At 41.6% G+C, this 17,470-nt stretch overlaps 1 protein-coding gene across 14 annotated transcripts in view; it reads left to right on the top strand.

Annotated features, from left to right (window-relative positions):
* The window catches only part of baiap2b (BAR/IMD domain containing adaptor protein 2b), a 77,408-nt gene that overhangs the window by 48,820 nt on the left and 11,118 nt on the right, over positions 1-17,470 (top strand). For 13 of the 14 annotated variants that reach the window (XM_086304507.1, XM_086304504.1, XM_086304510.1 and 10 more), the window contains 6 exons: positions 854-991; positions 11,027-11,179; positions 14,187-14,423; positions 15,257-15,461; positions 16,525-16,726; positions 17,055-17,129. In XM_086304507.1, coding sequence (XP_086160633.1) covers positions 854-991; positions 11,027-11,179; positions 14,187-14,423; positions 15,257-15,461; positions 16,525-16,726; positions 17,055-17,129 — 1,010 coding nt within the window. The remainder of the gene's footprint in view (positions 1-853; positions 992-11,026; positions 11,180-14,186; positions 14,424-15,256; positions 15,462-16,524; positions 16,727-17,054; positions 17,130-17,470) is intronic. The other variant, XM_086304506.1, reaches the window with a different exon arrangement.

Below are 17,470 nucleotides of genomic sequence, written 5' to 3'. Positions count from 1 at the left end.
GTTGGGTACTTCTTCATGTTTCATTTTAAGGAAAAAAAGATCCCGGCTTAATTGCATGAATTTTATGAAAACCACTTGTGATAAGAATTACTGCTTGAGGAGATTCTGATGGCATAATATTCAGATTCATTATGTAACAGGACACCTGCCCCACCACGAGCTTGAATAAAACATCCTGTTGGACCTCTCATGGGAGTGAATTTATGTGGAATACAGTAAGAACCACATTCTCATAAAATCACTGGCTCGGAGTCAAAATGCACTCCTTAATTTTCCACCGGCTTTCATCCAAACCACTGCAGCAAGTTACATAAATCACATCCTATTCTGTCCCGTGAATAGTGAGAAATTCTGGGAAACTGAGGAGTTTTGCACAAAAAGAACAAAATTAAGTGGAGGAATTTATTTGGGGTGATCTGTGTTTGGAATCAGCCCCCAGAGCGTTATGTAATGCTAAACAAAGGGTTTCTAAGCACTCTTGGAGGGCTTTTGGATGAATGTCACTCAAATATGTTTTCAAAAGAATGCTTTAATTTGATTTGCATGTTCCTTTAAGTTGTTAGGAACATATTATATAATGCATACTATTGACATGAACACGCTACAGTTGATGTTGTGATACATACATGTGATACACAAAGAAAAGAAAAACATCCGATCAGGAAACAAAATATTGGGAGTGAGGAGGAGAAATAAGAGACCTCAGTTCTCCTGTCTCAGTGATGCAGAAGCTGACCACTTGTCAAATAAATGTCTGCCTCTGTCAGTGTGAAACATCATCTGCTGATGCTGACACGTGCGAGCAGCTCTGCTGTGCCCCTGCTGACTTTGTGCTGCCCCCCTTCCCCCCCAGGCTGCACTGAAGAAGTACCAGATGGAGCACAAGAGCAAAGGGGAGAGTTTGGAGAAGTGCCAGGCAGAGCTAAAGAAACTGCGCCGGAAGAGCCAGGGCAGCAAGCACCCGTCCAAATATGGGGACAAGGAGATGCAGGTCAGTGTGTGAGTGTGTGTGTCGGTCAATGTAAATGTGTGCAGCTTCTTCAGTGGCTCAATAAAGAAAAAAGCAGATGTCTATGGATCACCAGTATCCGTATGGCTATCTGCAGGACCTCTTTTAAAAAAATGCATGGCAGCATGGCTACAAATGCCAGTGCCAAAAAAATGTGATCCGGCTGGCTTCAGGCCAGCATGTGGCGCAGACAACCTGTCAGTCAGCTTCTGCTGAAAATGTCTGTTTCACATAATTCACTCCATCTTTATTTCAGCAGTGTCAAAATTCGAAACGCCAACAGAGACTTTTAGTGAACTCGTGCTGACTTTTCAGTCTAACACACACTCGGCTCCTCCTGGCTCACAGATGCTTTCCCTCCTCCTGATGGGATTTGAGCCTCAGTGCGCCTAGTAATCCGTGACTGCTGCCGGTGCTGATGGGATAGGACGTGCTGAGCTGAATGGGATGTGGCCCCCGACCGTGCATTCGTGCTTTGTGTACCCGGTCTCTGAGGGGAAGTGGAGATAGCGAATGTTACCACTCAGACAACAACACACAAATTTTAATTGAGACTGGAGTTTTAGTGTAGATCATAAAACAGTAGATGCCAACAGACATAGTAATATTTAGTCTACTCCCCAATAGAGTAGACAAAATAAAGCCATGTGGGTTTTAGACCTACCAGACTGATGATTTGGGTAACAAGCATTATCCTGTACATGCTGTTTAAATGTTGCCTCTAAAATGTGTATAAAATACCTTAAGAACCCAAATAAAAAGTCTATGGGAAAAAAGTGATGAAACTCTTATATATTATACTAATAAATCAAAGAATCTGTAGAGATGTTGCACCTAAAGAAAAGATCTGACAAAGCAACAGAAGCAAAATAGATGCTGATGCATAAAAATTGCTTATGTCCTGCTAGATTTAAATTTCTGTAAATTAAATTCAGTTTTATTTATATAGCACCAATATAATATGAGCCATGTTAACCAAAGCTAACATGGCTATGATCGCCGGTGTTGCACCAGTTTAAGAAAAAAACAAGCATTATGATAAAAGGAGCTTGACTACATCTATTTGGTAACTGTTCAATGCACTCCCACAACTTTTAATAATTTATCTGTGTCATTAGTTGCTGCACTTATCGGCGTTGCATAATATTTGTTGACAGTATCTAGGCCAGGTGAATGGGTTGAGTGAGGCATATTTCTCTCGTGTCCCGGTAACTGCTTGAGCGGAGGCGTGATTAGACGGTGCAAGTCTCTGCGCTCTCATCTGTAGGTGTTGCAGTGACACATGGTGGGCGTGCCCTCTTATACAACCTGCACAGGAGATGCTGCTGTTAGCTGCTGTGATCTGACAGGCTGATAGAGAGTGAGGATGCAAAGGGAAGGAAGATGATATCCTTTTATGTTCTTATGCTTCTTAGTTAACGTTTGCACACGTATGCAGCCTTATATAGGTTAGCCTTAATTGGCTTCAATCCGGAAATCGCTTTTGTTACAGCTGCAGCGTCATAAAGTCAGTTTCAGGCAGATTTTGCTGTCTCCACAGCTGGCTGTCTGCTTACTCAAATGTCACACACACTTGTTTATGTTTGTATATTTGGGTGTTAGCAATATGCTGAATGTATGATTGATGGACCTCTGAAGCTTATATGTGTTGTCAGCACTTACGATATCAAATTAAACTCAGTGTAAAGGGGAATATGGGGCTTCATCTGCTGACAGCCTGTCAAGCACAAAACAAGTACTCACCTGCAGCTGCACTGGGTAAAAACAGAGGTTCACACGTCTCTTTAGAGGTAATTTCTCTGTCACATCAGCTATTGCTGTTTGAACAGAGCACTGGTCCAAAGTATGTATTGTAAGTTCCCTTCCCCTGAAATGTATTACGGTCATTGTTAGCTGACTTGATACTATTTAGAGATCAGTTCTGGTCCAACTTACAAAAATTTACAGAAAGAGAGGTCATCATATATCATGAAGTCATACACAATGTGGTTTTAACTTATTGTTATACTGCAAAGAAAACAGGGATCAGAGGCTAAAAAGCTAATTGTGCAGCACATATAAAGGCTGAAGAAGTCGCCCTGTGCTGCTCTGTGGGAGCAGCAGGGGAGGTAATTATTGTGTAATTGTTAGTGTTGCCGCAGTGGATGGCTGCTGGAGCATGAAGGGGGCGGCCAAGTCGGTCGTTCCAAAAATCGATACGGGGGGCTGGGTGGGGGGGTTCAGCTGCAGCATGAGGAACACCAGCACAGGGTCTGTCATTCCCTCTGGGCCTTAATGTATTATTGGGTGTGAAAGCTCCGAGCAAGAGCAGCCACGTCTTCACCTTTTGAGTATGCTAGCATGTACTGTGGACCTCCTGACTAGCCTTAGCACAGTCAGAGGGCAACAGCATGTTTAAAAAGCCAGATTCTTGTTGTGCATCATAAGGGCTCTCGTGGGAATCAGGTCTTGGCAGGAACAAGTGACACCAGGCAAAGGTGAAACACAGATCTGCCTTTTTGTAGCATGGCATACAGCAAGGATCTGGGTGTTTTCTGGCAGCAGCAAGCTTGAAAGTTTGCTTACTTCCTTCCATGAAATGAGGCCATCACTACAGCATCCTCCACTGTCTAACTTTTAATTAAATGATGGCACAGCTCACCGGTGCCTTCTAGAGCAGCGAGGAAGAGAAAACACAGATTAAAGTAACTGCCGCTCGTTCCTCCAGCTCAAGACTGATGTTAATATTAAAGCGGGCAGTTCTCAGGGGCAGCAAAACTTCTCTTTAAGCACAGCACACAGTCTGATGTGTTTGTTATTTGGACTCTAGGTTTAGGTTATGCTCATTAGAACAGTTTTATTCATCCTCCAGTTTAACATTATCATGTTTCAATGGAAAGAATATCAACATCAGTACTTCACATTATGATTAATGCTGCAAGAGTTACAAGGTCAGTACATTTGCAGAATCCCAGGATGATAAGAAGAGAAATAAAATGTTTTTAAAAAAAGCTGAATAGAATAAAAAAGAAACCATTTTCTTCTCCTTTGATATTCATGAACTCTAAACTCAGGAAAACACTGAATATAAAACAACATAACTGAATAATCTTCAGTAATTTAGCAATAGTTGTATCGTCATCCTGTCAAATATGAGTGTTAGTGAGTTGTTTTTATTTTAGATTATTGTAAATAAACATACTCTGTGCTTTTTATGCTAGTTTTTACAAAACAAGACTGACATGGCCTTTTACTACTTTTAGAGACAGTACTAGTAATAAAAGTATTTGATGAATTTGCATTATAATTAGCCGTAATCGAGTCGCACTGGCACTTGAATGAAGTCTCGTCGGTGGTCTCTCATCAGCGCAGAGCCATTTCCCTTTATACGCTTGTTCGACTCACTGCGGTCTCCTAAATCATCGATGTCCTACTGAGAAAAATACACCAGCATGCTTTTCCACACTTTTCTGAAGAAAGTCTCGTCTTTCTGAGATCTCTTCTGTTCGGGGCCAACTCTGAATCTTCCCACACTGATTGATTGCAGAGACTTCAGCTCGTCCGTTTTATGTGCAGCTTACAGAAACTGTGAGATGACCACGCTTAGGACACAGATCGTTCGTGTGTTTCATAAAGGGACAGAACATATCTGCAGACACTTGTTTAATGCATATTTCTGCATATTGAGCAACGATGTCACAGATATTCACATTAATCAGCAGTAACACCAATCAAAACTACAATCTCATCATGAGAGGAATGCGAGGCTGATGAGAGGTAAGTGAGAACTGTGCATAGTTAAAACCTTTTTCTTTGTTTCTGTGTGTGTTTATTTTTTTATGGGCGTCTTGTTGAAGATAAGAGGAAGTCAGCTCGTAGCCAGCTTGGCTGTGATTAATGATCTCCCTCTGCCGCTTGTGTGCTCTTGTTCTTCACGTGTAAACACACTTAGCTGGCTCCATCAGACACATTTCTGCGTTACATAACCAGGCTCAGTTGATAAGTCGCTTTAATGGAAATGTTACGAATGGAAAGAGATGCGGTTGTTTCTACATTTATGTGCCGACGCTTTTTTGTTGTGATCATTTCAGATGCAAAGAATAGAATCGCACCCTTTGCTCACATTACAATACTGATTTCTGATCAGCTGTAAAACAGACACCAAATATAGCATGATATACAAATAGGTTATATACTGTAAATGTAATTATAGTTTAATAACTCTGAACCCTGCTTGTTAGATATCATACGCTACTTTCTGATATCCGAGTTCAAAACTATCCTGCTAATATCCAAAATTACAGCATAAACGGTATATAAACGATGGGCATAGCAACCACGATGTCACCCTTTCTGTTTTCAGCTATAAATTTACACCTGCTGACTTCGAGGGAATTATATTTGGATGATTTCTAACTTAAAAAAAATAAAAAACATTGCTTGTGGCTAGGTCCATCTTTTATGTACCGTCTATAGGATCAACTCCCTTTTGGGGATTTTATTATTGTTATTATTATTATGTTGTTGTTGTTGTTAGAAGTCTGCCACATGTATCTGATAACCAGGTTTTATTTGAAACACATATGCTGTAGGCCTTCTACTCATGAAGATGGGACCTTACTATTTGGGTTTCTTATGACTAGGATCAGCGCTGAGACATCAAAATCAATTTCATTTTATTTTTATGGCTGGCAGGCTCCTCTGGAGGGAGTTAACACAATAGTCTGTTATTACTTTCGCCCTTTTGGCAGTTTGCGTTTACTTTCCTCTCAGTGAGACACAGAAAGCTTTAGCTGTAAGAGCTGGATGTGGAGGTAGTCTTTAACCTCTCCATGTAATGAATGAATTTACCTACAGCCGTACACTGCTTAACATCCCTCTGTGCAGCTCGGTGTCATTTTGAAGAAAACGCTGCAAACGGTACCGATAAGCTTTTTGAATGGCCGTTTCCACCACAGACAGACATGTTTCATACTCAGCAGAGTTTTTGCACCAGTGATTTAGACCATCTTTAATGTGAAAACTCGGTGATTACTTGGACACCATCTCCCTCTGTGCACAGGCCTTAAATGCTGATCGGGCTCACTGTCAGCAGAAACCAGAAGCAGTGTTTGGCCAGATTTATATTTGTGTAAAGGCGGAGCTTTTGGGTGAAGAGTGGCTGATTGGCAGTAACATGAAAAGCAAGTAGGAATCTAATTAGGGCTCCATATCTGAGGGTGATCAGGCTTAATGTAGTGAAGCTGCATGAATAATGGAGAAGGAGCTGTGGTGAAGAAATGCACTTGGATGTGCAGTATATCAATTATCCAGGGATGCTTTTATAAACATTTGCATCCTATATTCCATATACGTTCCTTTCTCATGCATATGCAATGGCAGCATAAGGATTATTTAAGATATAACAGAATTCATGATCTGAGAGATTACATTGACATACTCCTCGTTTATTCAAGTTTTTGGTCTTTTCGAGGAGGTTAAAGTTTTATTTTGATTCTTCTACTGTAGCTACACTTGATTTTTCTACTTGTCATTGTTTCGGCCTACTTAAATGTAATTATTATTACATTATGCAATATTATTATGATGATGATAAACCAAAAAGCTGCTGTTGCCAAATATTTCCCCCCTTCCTTATACAGTCTCTTTAGATAGATCAACCATGTGTAAGTACAGTATGGCTTTTTAAACTAGGTTTTAATACCAGACCCGTTATAACGCAGTACGTCTGCAATAAATCCTAAATAGAATAAAGAAAATGAGTTATGCCCCAAAACACATTCAGGGACTACAGTTTAGTCTAAGCTTGCAGCCCTTTATGTCTACATGCTGTGAGTAAAGGATCTTAGAGGAGGAAGGCTTTAGGCTTCAGATAGAGGAGACCGGTTTGGCAGCTTCTGCTAATTAAATGTCTCCTTTTACGTTTTTCGGTTTCCTTTTGAGTTCACATGGCATTCTAGGAAGATGACATAATCACGAGGAATTCAGTAAATAAACAAGTGACCTCCTCGGTAAACCGCAGATTTATTTCCTGTAACTCTTAAAGAGTAAAATTCTCAGGAAATCAGGCAGAGAGCTGACGGAGGGGGAAACCGCTCCGTCAGTCACTTCCCGGTGATTGACTGCACCCTTCTGGCCGCTCTAACCTCGCGACGGTCGGAATGCGATACCTGCAAGCGGCTCCACCTCCGCTGTTTTTATGACTCATGAATGGCCTTCATCTTCCTCTGCTGCTGCCACTTTTTTGTCACCATTTATTATTCCAGTGTGGGTGATTGGTGCATGTTCAGCCTTTGTTCGCCTACATAAACAACTTTGTTTAGTTCTAAGAGATTGCTCTTTTCTGCTAAATAACCAGATTCAGCCACATGACTGTCTTTATTGTGTAGCACTGAGTTTTACCACCTGCCTATGAGGAGTGCACAGAGCACATTATTCACCCCATCACAGAAACTGGGTGGTGAAAAAGGCTCATAATTAATGGGTATATGTTTCACTTTTGGAAAAAAGGATGATTTTAGCATGAGCAGTCATGCTTTCTGTCTTTGGTTAAACTATAGATACTTGTAGACAGTATCTTACATAGTATCCAGTTTTTAACAAAAGAGTTGCTTTATTTTTGTCAACTTTTAAGCCACAGTGGATCATCTCTCTTCATTTCATCCTGTCACACAAACCCTCGACATGTCTCCCTTCATTACATCCATGAGTCTTCTCTGAGGTCTTCCTCTTTTCCATCTTTAACACGTTTTGTCCAGTATATCCACCCTCCCTCCTCTGCAAATGCCCAGACCATCTCAGCCATCCCGCTCTAACTTTGTCTCCAAAGTAACGGATGCTCTTTTACTAATATTTTGTTTTCATTTTAACCGGAAATTGGTGATAATTAACATAAAACTTAGACGTAGAAGAACAAACAAAAAGTTGGCTGAACTTTGATTAAAATGCAAAAGAAAACCGAGCTTGTGTCTCTTCGTGTGGTAGGATTTAAACCCCCAACCAGAATTTAAATAGTTCAGATGTCCAAAATCTTTGTAATATCAACTGTCAAATATGTCACAGGAATAGATTATATGCATATTTTTCATGACTGCACTCAACCTAGTCTCCGGCACAAATGGGGCTCTGTGCTTCCAACTGTAATCACTTTGTAGTGAAGAGTGAAAGGATGAGATTAATTGCTGGTTGTCTGCAGCTGTTGCCACATCTTACCTGTCAGTCGGGGTCTATTAGACTCATTAAACACCAACACCAGCACAGACAGCCGATCGCTGTGAATGTGTCTTCTTCCTGAAGACCAGTGACCGTCTGTATGAAGACACAGGTTCAGTAAGGAGTGGAGATGACATAGATCAAATAATCATACCATACTCTTATTTATGCCTACTTTTATTACAGTCATAATCTCGACAGAGTTTTAAAGCACTCGCAGTGATAAAGTGTGTAAATGACCCCCAGTGAAGGATTATCGTAAAGCTAACGAGCATATGTAGTTAAGGTTCGGCACAGTATTACACTGTAATAAACACTGCGTGGCTATGAGAGTGTTATTGGTTAAAAAGCAGGAAAAATAAATATTTCTAGAGTTAGTCGGTTCCATAGAGAACTACAAGCCTAAACAATTAAATGCATGATGAACCACTCTCTGCAAAAGCCCTCACTTAACTCCTAAATGTAACATCAGCAGATAGAAAATCCACCACTGCTTATTTCACAATAATGTCTTCACGGCCAATTTTCTCAATAAGGACGAGTGGAAGTGAAAGCCTTCCTGTTTTAATGTTGATCTCTGTGCATTAGTGTTATTTTGGTGCCTGCACATTTATTTCCACAGATGATTTTTAATTAAATCTCTCAGCCGGCAGAGCGCTATGGCTACATTTTAATTGGAGCACTTACTATTTAAAGGATGAGCTAAAGCTTTACATGAACACAAGCTTACTGTGACGATATTGTTCAGTTTTGCTTTTAAAATTTAGATTTTCTTTAATAATTCAGCAAATTCTTATTTCTATTCAATTATATACAGAAAAAGTCTGAAGAAGCTTTTTTAAAGAGTCAGAAAAGAGTCAGCTTTCCCCTTTGTCACGAGGTTGTTGCCACAGAGAGTAGCTCCACGTGTGTTTTACACCAGACGCTCTTCCTGACACAACCCCAAAAGGGATTTTTGGCACAGATAAAACAAAAATGAATATCATGTCAATAAAATACATCTACAGTGTGTAAAATCAGTTTAACTGGAGTGAACCAGTTTAAAGAGCTGTGAAAACACAAACTATGGACAAAAGTGGTCGAGGGTCAGGTAATGACGTGAATTAATAGTACCTAAACGGGGCTCAGTTTTGCTGTGAGAAGGTTACGCGAGCTTATAGCAGCACAACTAAGGGATGGTTTAGGGTGACCTGATCCAGCCCTAATTATAAGATTTATCCAGAAGGAACGTTTTGAGGCTAATCTGGAGAAGAGGGTGTTTGTTTGGTGATCCCAAACCGGTTCCATAGGAGACGGGTCTGAGCTGAAGGCTCCGCCTCCCATTCTACTGTTAGAAACTCGAAGAACCCCAAACCAGCCCGCAGTCTGAGAGCAAAGTGCTCTGTTGGGATAATATAGCACTATGAGGTCTTTAAGATATACTGAGGCCTGATCATTCAAGGCCTTGCATGTGAGCAGAAGGCTTTTAAATTAAATTCTGAATTTAATAGAAAGCCAATAAAGAGAAGCTAATATGGGAGAAATATGCGCTCTGGTACTCTCGCTACAGCGTTCCAGATCAACTGAAGGCTTTTCGGGGAGCTTTTAGGGCAACCTGATAACAAAGAATTCAAGCAGTCCAGTAAATTTCAGCTTTGCATAAAATACTTCAGATGATTTCTTTTTATACATTCAGTTTCCCATGTTGTCGGTAAGTGTGATGTTGATGGTGAGGCAGGAATATTTTCTAAAGAACACATGATTATGCTTCATTAAAGGACTAATTAGTACATCTGGTGCTGCTTAGTGTGTGATGGTGGTTATAGCGCAGTGTTAGGTCATTTAAGTGCTGCTTAAAAGTCACCTCTCTTTTCTTTATTTTCTCTTTTTTAAAAGCTCCAGTCTGCCATCCACAGCACTGGTGCTAGTTCAAACAGCCAGTTGCACATGACAGTGCGTAGGCTTCTAAGTTTCCCTGCAAACCACCGAGCCGCGGTCATTAACGCCTCATCCAGGAGCTCCTTGCTGTCTGGCACTCAGAGAATGTTGTTTCACATTATGTGACACCGTGGGAATCTGAATGTTTTCACTTACGTAAGCGAGCCTGCGTTCATTCTAATTTTGCCTTTGTGTGCCTCAAGGTGATTGTGGGTGTGGACGAGTGGCTCCACTTGTTTGGTGGAGAGGAGCCATTCTGCACCCTTACGCAGTACAAGCACTAAATGGACTCAGTGGGCTGAGCCGGTGAAGGAGGTTGAATGAGTTTAAAAGCTCGATATAGCTCGGAAAGAGCGGATTTCAACTAATCTGCGGGAAATTTAGAGCACCAGTCACTGTGATCACATAATAGATATGTGATCAGACAGCCTGAGGGGCCTGACTTCTTTCTGTCTAATTCACGGTTTTCAGGTCTGATGTGCTGTGACATTTTCGATTAAATTTTCAAGGCGGCACACGAAAGCCCAATTTGTCTGCTTTTTATATGTCATGATTGTGATGTATGATGCCTGAGCCATCGAAATTCTGTCCATTATCTGAAGTCATTTAAAGCTTTGATTGTTAAACGGTTGATTCACCCACTTCACATAACAGTTTTCGGGGGTTTTGAGAATAATCAAGACACCGCATCCCTGAACTTCTGTAAAAATACATTTCTGGAAAGAGATTTTGTTCTTAAAAACTTACTCCAGAGTGTATCAGTTTATTAATCACCGGAGTAGATGTTGCGCATTTCCAGTCCAGTTTATGGCGTCCTACTTTTTCCTTGAAACTTGTATTATCAGTCGAGTGTCTGGATTAAGATTGTCCTCCATGTTTTTGTTTCATGTGCTTTCTTTTTGCTCCTAGTATGTGGAGGCCATCAGTAATAAGCAGAGTGAGCTGGATAACTACATCGCTGAGGGCTACAAGAACGCTCTGTCTGAGGAGAGGAGGAGGTACTGCTTCCTGGTGGACCGTCAGTGTGCTGTGGCCAAAAACAGCAGCGTCTACCACAACAAGGTGAGAAGATATTTGATATGTTTGAATTGCTGTTGCTCCTACAACACCATCATTTATGTTGTTCCAAAACCTGAAAAAACAAGAACTTTTATAGGTTTTAAAAGTTTTAGTTTTTTTTAGTTATCTTTGTTTTTACAGTCACAAGGCTGTGACATCACAACAACACGATTGGTCTTCTCACTGACTGTTGGTCGTGGTAGGACCACATTCATAGCTCACTGGTAACTGAGGCATTTCCCAATAAGGGTAGCAGGCTAAAATGCTGTTTTAGGACTTCCAGTTGTGTAACAGGTTTGTGTTATTGTAGGGTCTTTAACTTCCAATGTAAATCGCCTTGAGGCAACTGTTGATGTGATTTGACGCTACTGTATATAAATAAAAATAAATAAAATTGAGCTTTGGGGCTTTATCAGCTTTATATTTGTATTCCTGGAAACAAATGATGATGCGCAGATCAAAATAATCATTACTTATCTCATAGTGAGTCTTTATGCAGCCCCTCAGTTTATCTTCATCATCTTAAAAAAGATGTTTACCTTTAAGTTGTTACAACTTTAGGACCACCCAGCTTCAACCTTATTGTTTGACTTCAGAGCCTCGGCGAAAGTATGAATGTATGTTCCCACTTGTTTGGTGGGGAGGAGCCATTCTGCACCCTTACGCAGTACAAGCACTAAAGCACTAAAATCCAATATTTCACTCCAAATGAATGATCATGTTTTCTGCCACTTTTACCGCACATACCGTACAAGCTGTGATAGGAGACGTGTGCCGCTTTATCGTCTTCCTTTACCAATCGCGGTGACCTTCTGCATTTTTCATGTATTAATTCCATGAAAAACCCTAAAGACGCCTCAGATGCATCAGCCAATCACGACTCCTGTATCGCACTCCCTCACAAATGGTAAAATGTGAAAATGTCAGTTTCCTGTTTTGTCTGTTTTGTACAAATGTAAAATGTCAATTATTTTTAAAAAAAAAAGTAGCAAAGGGAAGTGCGAGAGGATGTAGAAGAGGAGGATGGGAGGGAGTGTGGAGGTCGGTGGGAGGGAGAGTGACCTACTTCTGCAAGAACACTTGGTTCAGACTCACTGTGTGTGGGTGTGAAGTGTCTGAATGGGTGATTGATAGACAGAGGGAGGAAGCACAGAACACAAACTGCTGCTGTGATGATAAAACAGCCTTAAAAAAATTGTCTTAGAGGAGTTCACATTAATACTTATTTTTGAAAAAACGGTTCCCACTTTCAGCTTTATCAGTGGATGTGAGGCTCTGAAAGACTCTGATAGTTGAATTAAACTCATGTGGTGATGATAATAATCATTTGTAGTCACCCTATTTATGCATAAATACATTTAGATTTATGTAAATGTATTTTTGGGTGGTTGTGAAGCTCAGGACCAGGTAGTTGCTTCAGACTCAGGGAAGCAGCTGAGGTATCACTATGTCGCCGTTTCTTTGGTTGTAAGAGTATTAGAAATGAAATGTAATCCTAAGTTATTGCTGCTTTGCTCCACTGAACTGTTGAAACCCTGCAGGTCCGGTACTTCTTAGTTACCCTCAGGAGTACATGTACTGTGAGATGACTGCTGAAGCTCTCTGTTACTTTGGGAAATCTCGTGTTTTATTAGTTACTGTAGGCGAGCGGCTCTCTCGTGCTGTTGTCAATCAGCCGAAAAGAAAGAATGAAAGAAAACAGAGCCGCCTTCTCCTTGTCGATTTCTGTCATCACTGCTAAAGCTCTGCCCACCTACGCTCCACCTTAACTATGTGAAAAGCTTAGATTGTTATGACTCATCTTTTTCGCCAACATCCACATGAACCAAGAGAGAGTTTGATGAAAACACAAAGCTTTGCGTGGGTCATACTTCATTCATCGCAATTTCACTGATGCAGGTACAAAAAGGAAGCGCTAACAGTGTTTCCTTCTGACCTGCTTTGTTCAGTGATAATTTAAGTCCCCTGAAACAACAAAAGCTGCATTAACTGTGGATAATCTACGTATGTTGTGTACTCACAGCCTTATAGCCACAGGTGGCGTGAGCTGACACGGCCGTCTCTGAGCCCGACGACCAAACTCTCCGTAGAGAACAAGTTTGAATCGCCACTTACATGATGTCACTTTATCAGTGCGAATTAGTTCTTGCTGCACTTTTTTTCCCTTTGTGTATGTGTGAGTTTGTTTGATCATCCAACCCACACGCAGACACCTGACACTGTGGCCCACATGCACTCAGCGGGGCCAGACAACCTTGGAACCACGCTGTGTTTATCCTCCACACCAGCCTGGCATGGTTAAAAGCTGTTTGCAGAGCAGATTCTGCTCGCCGTCTTTCTTTATTCATGAAAACTCAGAACTTCATCATTTATTCACTGATGACAAATGCAAATGAGAAGTATCTTTATGTAACTGAACTACTGTATAATGTATGGCTTCTCATCCCTGGTGGCCTGCGCTGACTGCGTGTTCTTTCTCCTTTTTCCTTTTCCCTTTTCCTTGCATCACCTTTTTGTCTGCTCGGATTATGTAAAAAAAAAAAAGTGTTGTTATATTGATGCCTACAGGGGAAAAACACTTACAGAAGCGGCTTTATTTCAGAAGGTAAACAAACTAGAGAAATATATGTACACCCACAGCAAACAGGGGCAAGCGCTGCTCCCAAAAAAACAGAAAAATTAACAACTCACGCTGTGGAGCTCCAGCTTTACCTGTTTATTGCGCCACAAAAAAGTGATATTCACAGCACATCTGTGAGCTTTTTTCCTCTTTTTGTCAGCCAGGTTTTTTCTTACAAATAAGAAATATTTTATTTCTTTCTGGAATATTACATAACTGCTTAAGTGGCATACGGCGCATGTGCAGAAGAAGTTGTAAAGTGAGTAGTGACTTTGGCGGATCCGCTGCGCTCTGCTAGTACCCTCTCATTTCCTTTCAGCTACAGATTCAAATGATTTAAAACTTACACATTATTTTGACTACCAAGTATTTCTCATCTCTTTCTTTCAGGGGAAGGACCTTTTAACTCAGAAGATCCCACTGTGGCAGCAGGCTTGTGCTGAGCCCAACAAACTGCCAGACCGTGCCATGTTTCTGGCCCAGCAGATGAGTGGTGCAACGGGCACCATGCCTCCTGGTGCTCATCACCCCGGCCTTCCCATCTCTGAGCCTATTCCTGGTGCTAAACCCCTGCCAGTGCCTCCAGAGCTGGCAGCCCTCAGGGCCAGCGGTGGCATGGGACAGCAGGTGAGTTCTTCTTCTGGCCTGATTTAGTTTGCCAAACACTGGTACACCCGTGTGCTTTGTTTCTTCACGCTCACTTACGTGTTAGAAATAAACATCTGTTACTATTGTGTTCCAGTGAGCTCGCTGTGGGCTTGTTGTGATAGAGATTCAAGCTTAGACTACAATGTACAATAGACTGTATGTAAAAGATGGGTGTAGCCACCATGATGTCACTCACTGGTTAGTGAATTTCTATGAAGTCTTCTGCTGTTTTCACTGTTTCTAGCCATTGGAAAACAGCACAGTTCAAAGAGTCGCCCCCTGCAGGCAGTTAGAAAAAATGCACCCAGAAGCTATGTCAGTCTTTTTTTAAAGAGTTTTCGGTTATGGACACTTTCTAACTCTTGAGGTTTGAGAATGAGCGGTCAACTGCATCGGGGAATCCCTCAACACATCCTCACAAAATCTGGGTCAAGGGAAATGAAATCATTTGGTCCTTATATCCTCAGGCTCTTTGGCACCCTGCCCCCTTCCTTCTCCTCCTGCAGGCTCAAAAATGAACACAGACTTTCAAGATTCAAAGACTTCATCATTTTAATTACGGTGGTGCAGATTAGTAGAGTTTTATAACGGCAGACTAAATATACTTTGAAATTCTTTTTGCCGTCTCCCAGCTACTCCTTAAGCTTATCTTCAAATCAGCGTGAACTCAAATAGTGTTTTCACTAATCACAATTTCATGACCCAGATCTGCTCTCCTCCTTCATTATCACTAATGAGCTTCAAGATGTTGCGTAACAGCCTTTTGTGACGTAACGAGAAAAAATGTTTGCATTTTAATTGCCTGCATGCAGAGGCTGATGGGAGGTGTGGAAGGAGGGATGCCTGTGATGAATGGTACGGCCGGCGTTCATGGAGGAGAAGACTACCAGCAGTGGATGGAGGGCAAAATCGCCCAGGGCAAAGCCTCACCGCAGACTCAGCGGCACGGAGGCGAGGTGTACTCCAACACCCTACCTGTGCGCAAGGCCGCCCCAGCCAAGAGCAAGACCACACTGAGTAAGGACACACACTGTGGGCTACATTTATTCTGTCGTGGTGTTTAATCTAACATGTCCTGGCAATAATCACACTAACGCTGCACTTTTCTGCTGAGCAAGGATGCTGATGAAAGGACTCGTTAACTGACTTCATAATCCTAAATGTATTTTAAAATTAAGAAAGGCTCAAAAGACTATATGTAATATAAAAGTGGCAGACACTTTCTCCAGTCCTGCATGGCTGTTTTAGTTTTAGAGAACATTTGCAGTTTGGTTCAGTCTTATCAGCCTTATTTCAGCCCCAGCTCTAGCAGCTCGTTTCACAAAGAAAGCTCCACAGTGTCTCTCTGCACAGCAATAAACAGCAAAGTGACGACGAGACTTAGCTTCAAGAAGAAAGGAACCTCTAGCAGTCACATATAAAGCAGTCAGATATAGGTGAAAACACAAAAGAGCAAAGTCTGAGGAAAAAACAACATAATTACAGCAGTAATATTCAAGAGGATAGAAAACGGCACTCCAAATAAATGGTTCTCTTTGTTTCCGGCAGCTGGATATATGAAAAGACCATCGTTTGCTTGGCAGAATATTGTGAGCCAGTGTTATTTCAGGGCGGTGAGTTTGCCAGCTTGTTGTGGAGTTGTTCTGCTGTTTAGTGGCAAAATGAAAATATCTCGAAAAGCAAATTTAACTTGGCATTCAGCGTGCTTTTAATCACAGTGAATGTACTGGAAGGTATATTTCCAGAAAAGAATTACTGCATCTCAGATATAGAAAAAGCTAATGAGATGACCCGGCTGCCACACACATGCTCGGTGCCGTTTTAATAAGAAAGAGGCCAAAGCAAGTGGGAATAGAAGGAGATGTGATAATAAAACCAAAGTAAGACGGTACATTTCTGAGTAAAAATAGATTCAGAGGAGAATATTTCACAAAAATGTGAATAATATAAAAATCTACATTGAATAAAATCCCTGTAGACATTCTGTATGTTTCAAGCATCGTTAAGGGCTTTGTAGCAAAAACTGAAGTTTATGGCAGTGTGATAACAACTGTCTTCCTCCTCCTCCTCATCTCCACAGCAGAGACCCGCACGCTGCCCCGGTCCAGCTCCATGGCAGCAGGTCTGGAGAAAAACGGAAGAACTCGTGTCCAGGCCGTCTTCTCCCATGCTGCCGGTGACAACAGCACGCTGCTTAGCTTCGCTGAGGGCGACGTGATTACCCTGCTGGTACCCGAGGCCCGTGATGGCTGGCACTATGGAGAGAATGAGAAGACAAGGATGTGAGTGCAAAATGAAATGCAGCAAAAAAAGCGACAAATGCAGTTCTGTCAGGATCACTGTAGTCAAAGCTGAGTCGTTATTTCCACCTGCAGTGATTTATATTCGGCCCACTTGGAGAGAGGAGTGACAGAATAGAGGAATCTGCGACAAACAGACATAATGTTAAATAAGTCAGAAATGGCATGATCAGCATGAAGTGGAGGAGCTGGGGCGAAGAAGGGTTGCAAAGTGGGTTGCAGCGGCAACTGCAGACTGTAGGTGAACAGGTCAGCCAATGCTGTGCATTTGATTTTTGTGTTGTTTATATTTGATGTCCTCCTTCTGCAGGCGTGGCTGGTTTCCCTTCTCCTACACACGGGTGATCACTGAAGGAGACTCTATGCGGCAACTTCGAGTACACAAGTGGGTGTTTGCACTTTGCAGACTTCATTGTTTTGAATGCATAATCAAACTGAATGTTATTAAGTTAAATATTAATATTATTCACAGAAACTTAATGATTTTGTTGGTTAACCTGCCAGATCTCCTTTACCAGTAGAGTTGGGGTTTTTACATAAATATTAATGTGAGATGTTACTCCTTACTCGGGCAGCGGGGTGGAGCTGCGTTGTATTACAGCAATGATGTAATTGTGCCCATGTACAGTGCTTGTGAGTCCATCAAATGCACTGAAGCATTTTTCAGAAGCATCCCAGAAACGGCTCTCTGTTCTGTGCGGCACAAAATGCACAGCGAGTGTATTT

The sequence above is a fragment of the Aulonocara sp. 'chitande type north' Nkhata Bay genome, linkage group LG8 (assembly GCF_057382095.1).
Source record: "Aulonocara sp. 'chitande type north' Nkhata Bay isolate Kocher_YH1m ecotype deep benthic linkage group LG8, A_spYH_male_GT1.1, whole genome shotgun sequence".
NCBI classification, from domain to species: Eukaryota; Metazoa; Chordata; class Actinopteri; order Cichliformes; family Cichlidae; genus Aulonocara; species Aulonocara sp. 'chitande type north' Nkhata Bay.
The sequence above is the reverse complement of the archived record's forward strand: the minus strand, read 5'-3'. Positions and strand labels throughout refer to the sequence as shown.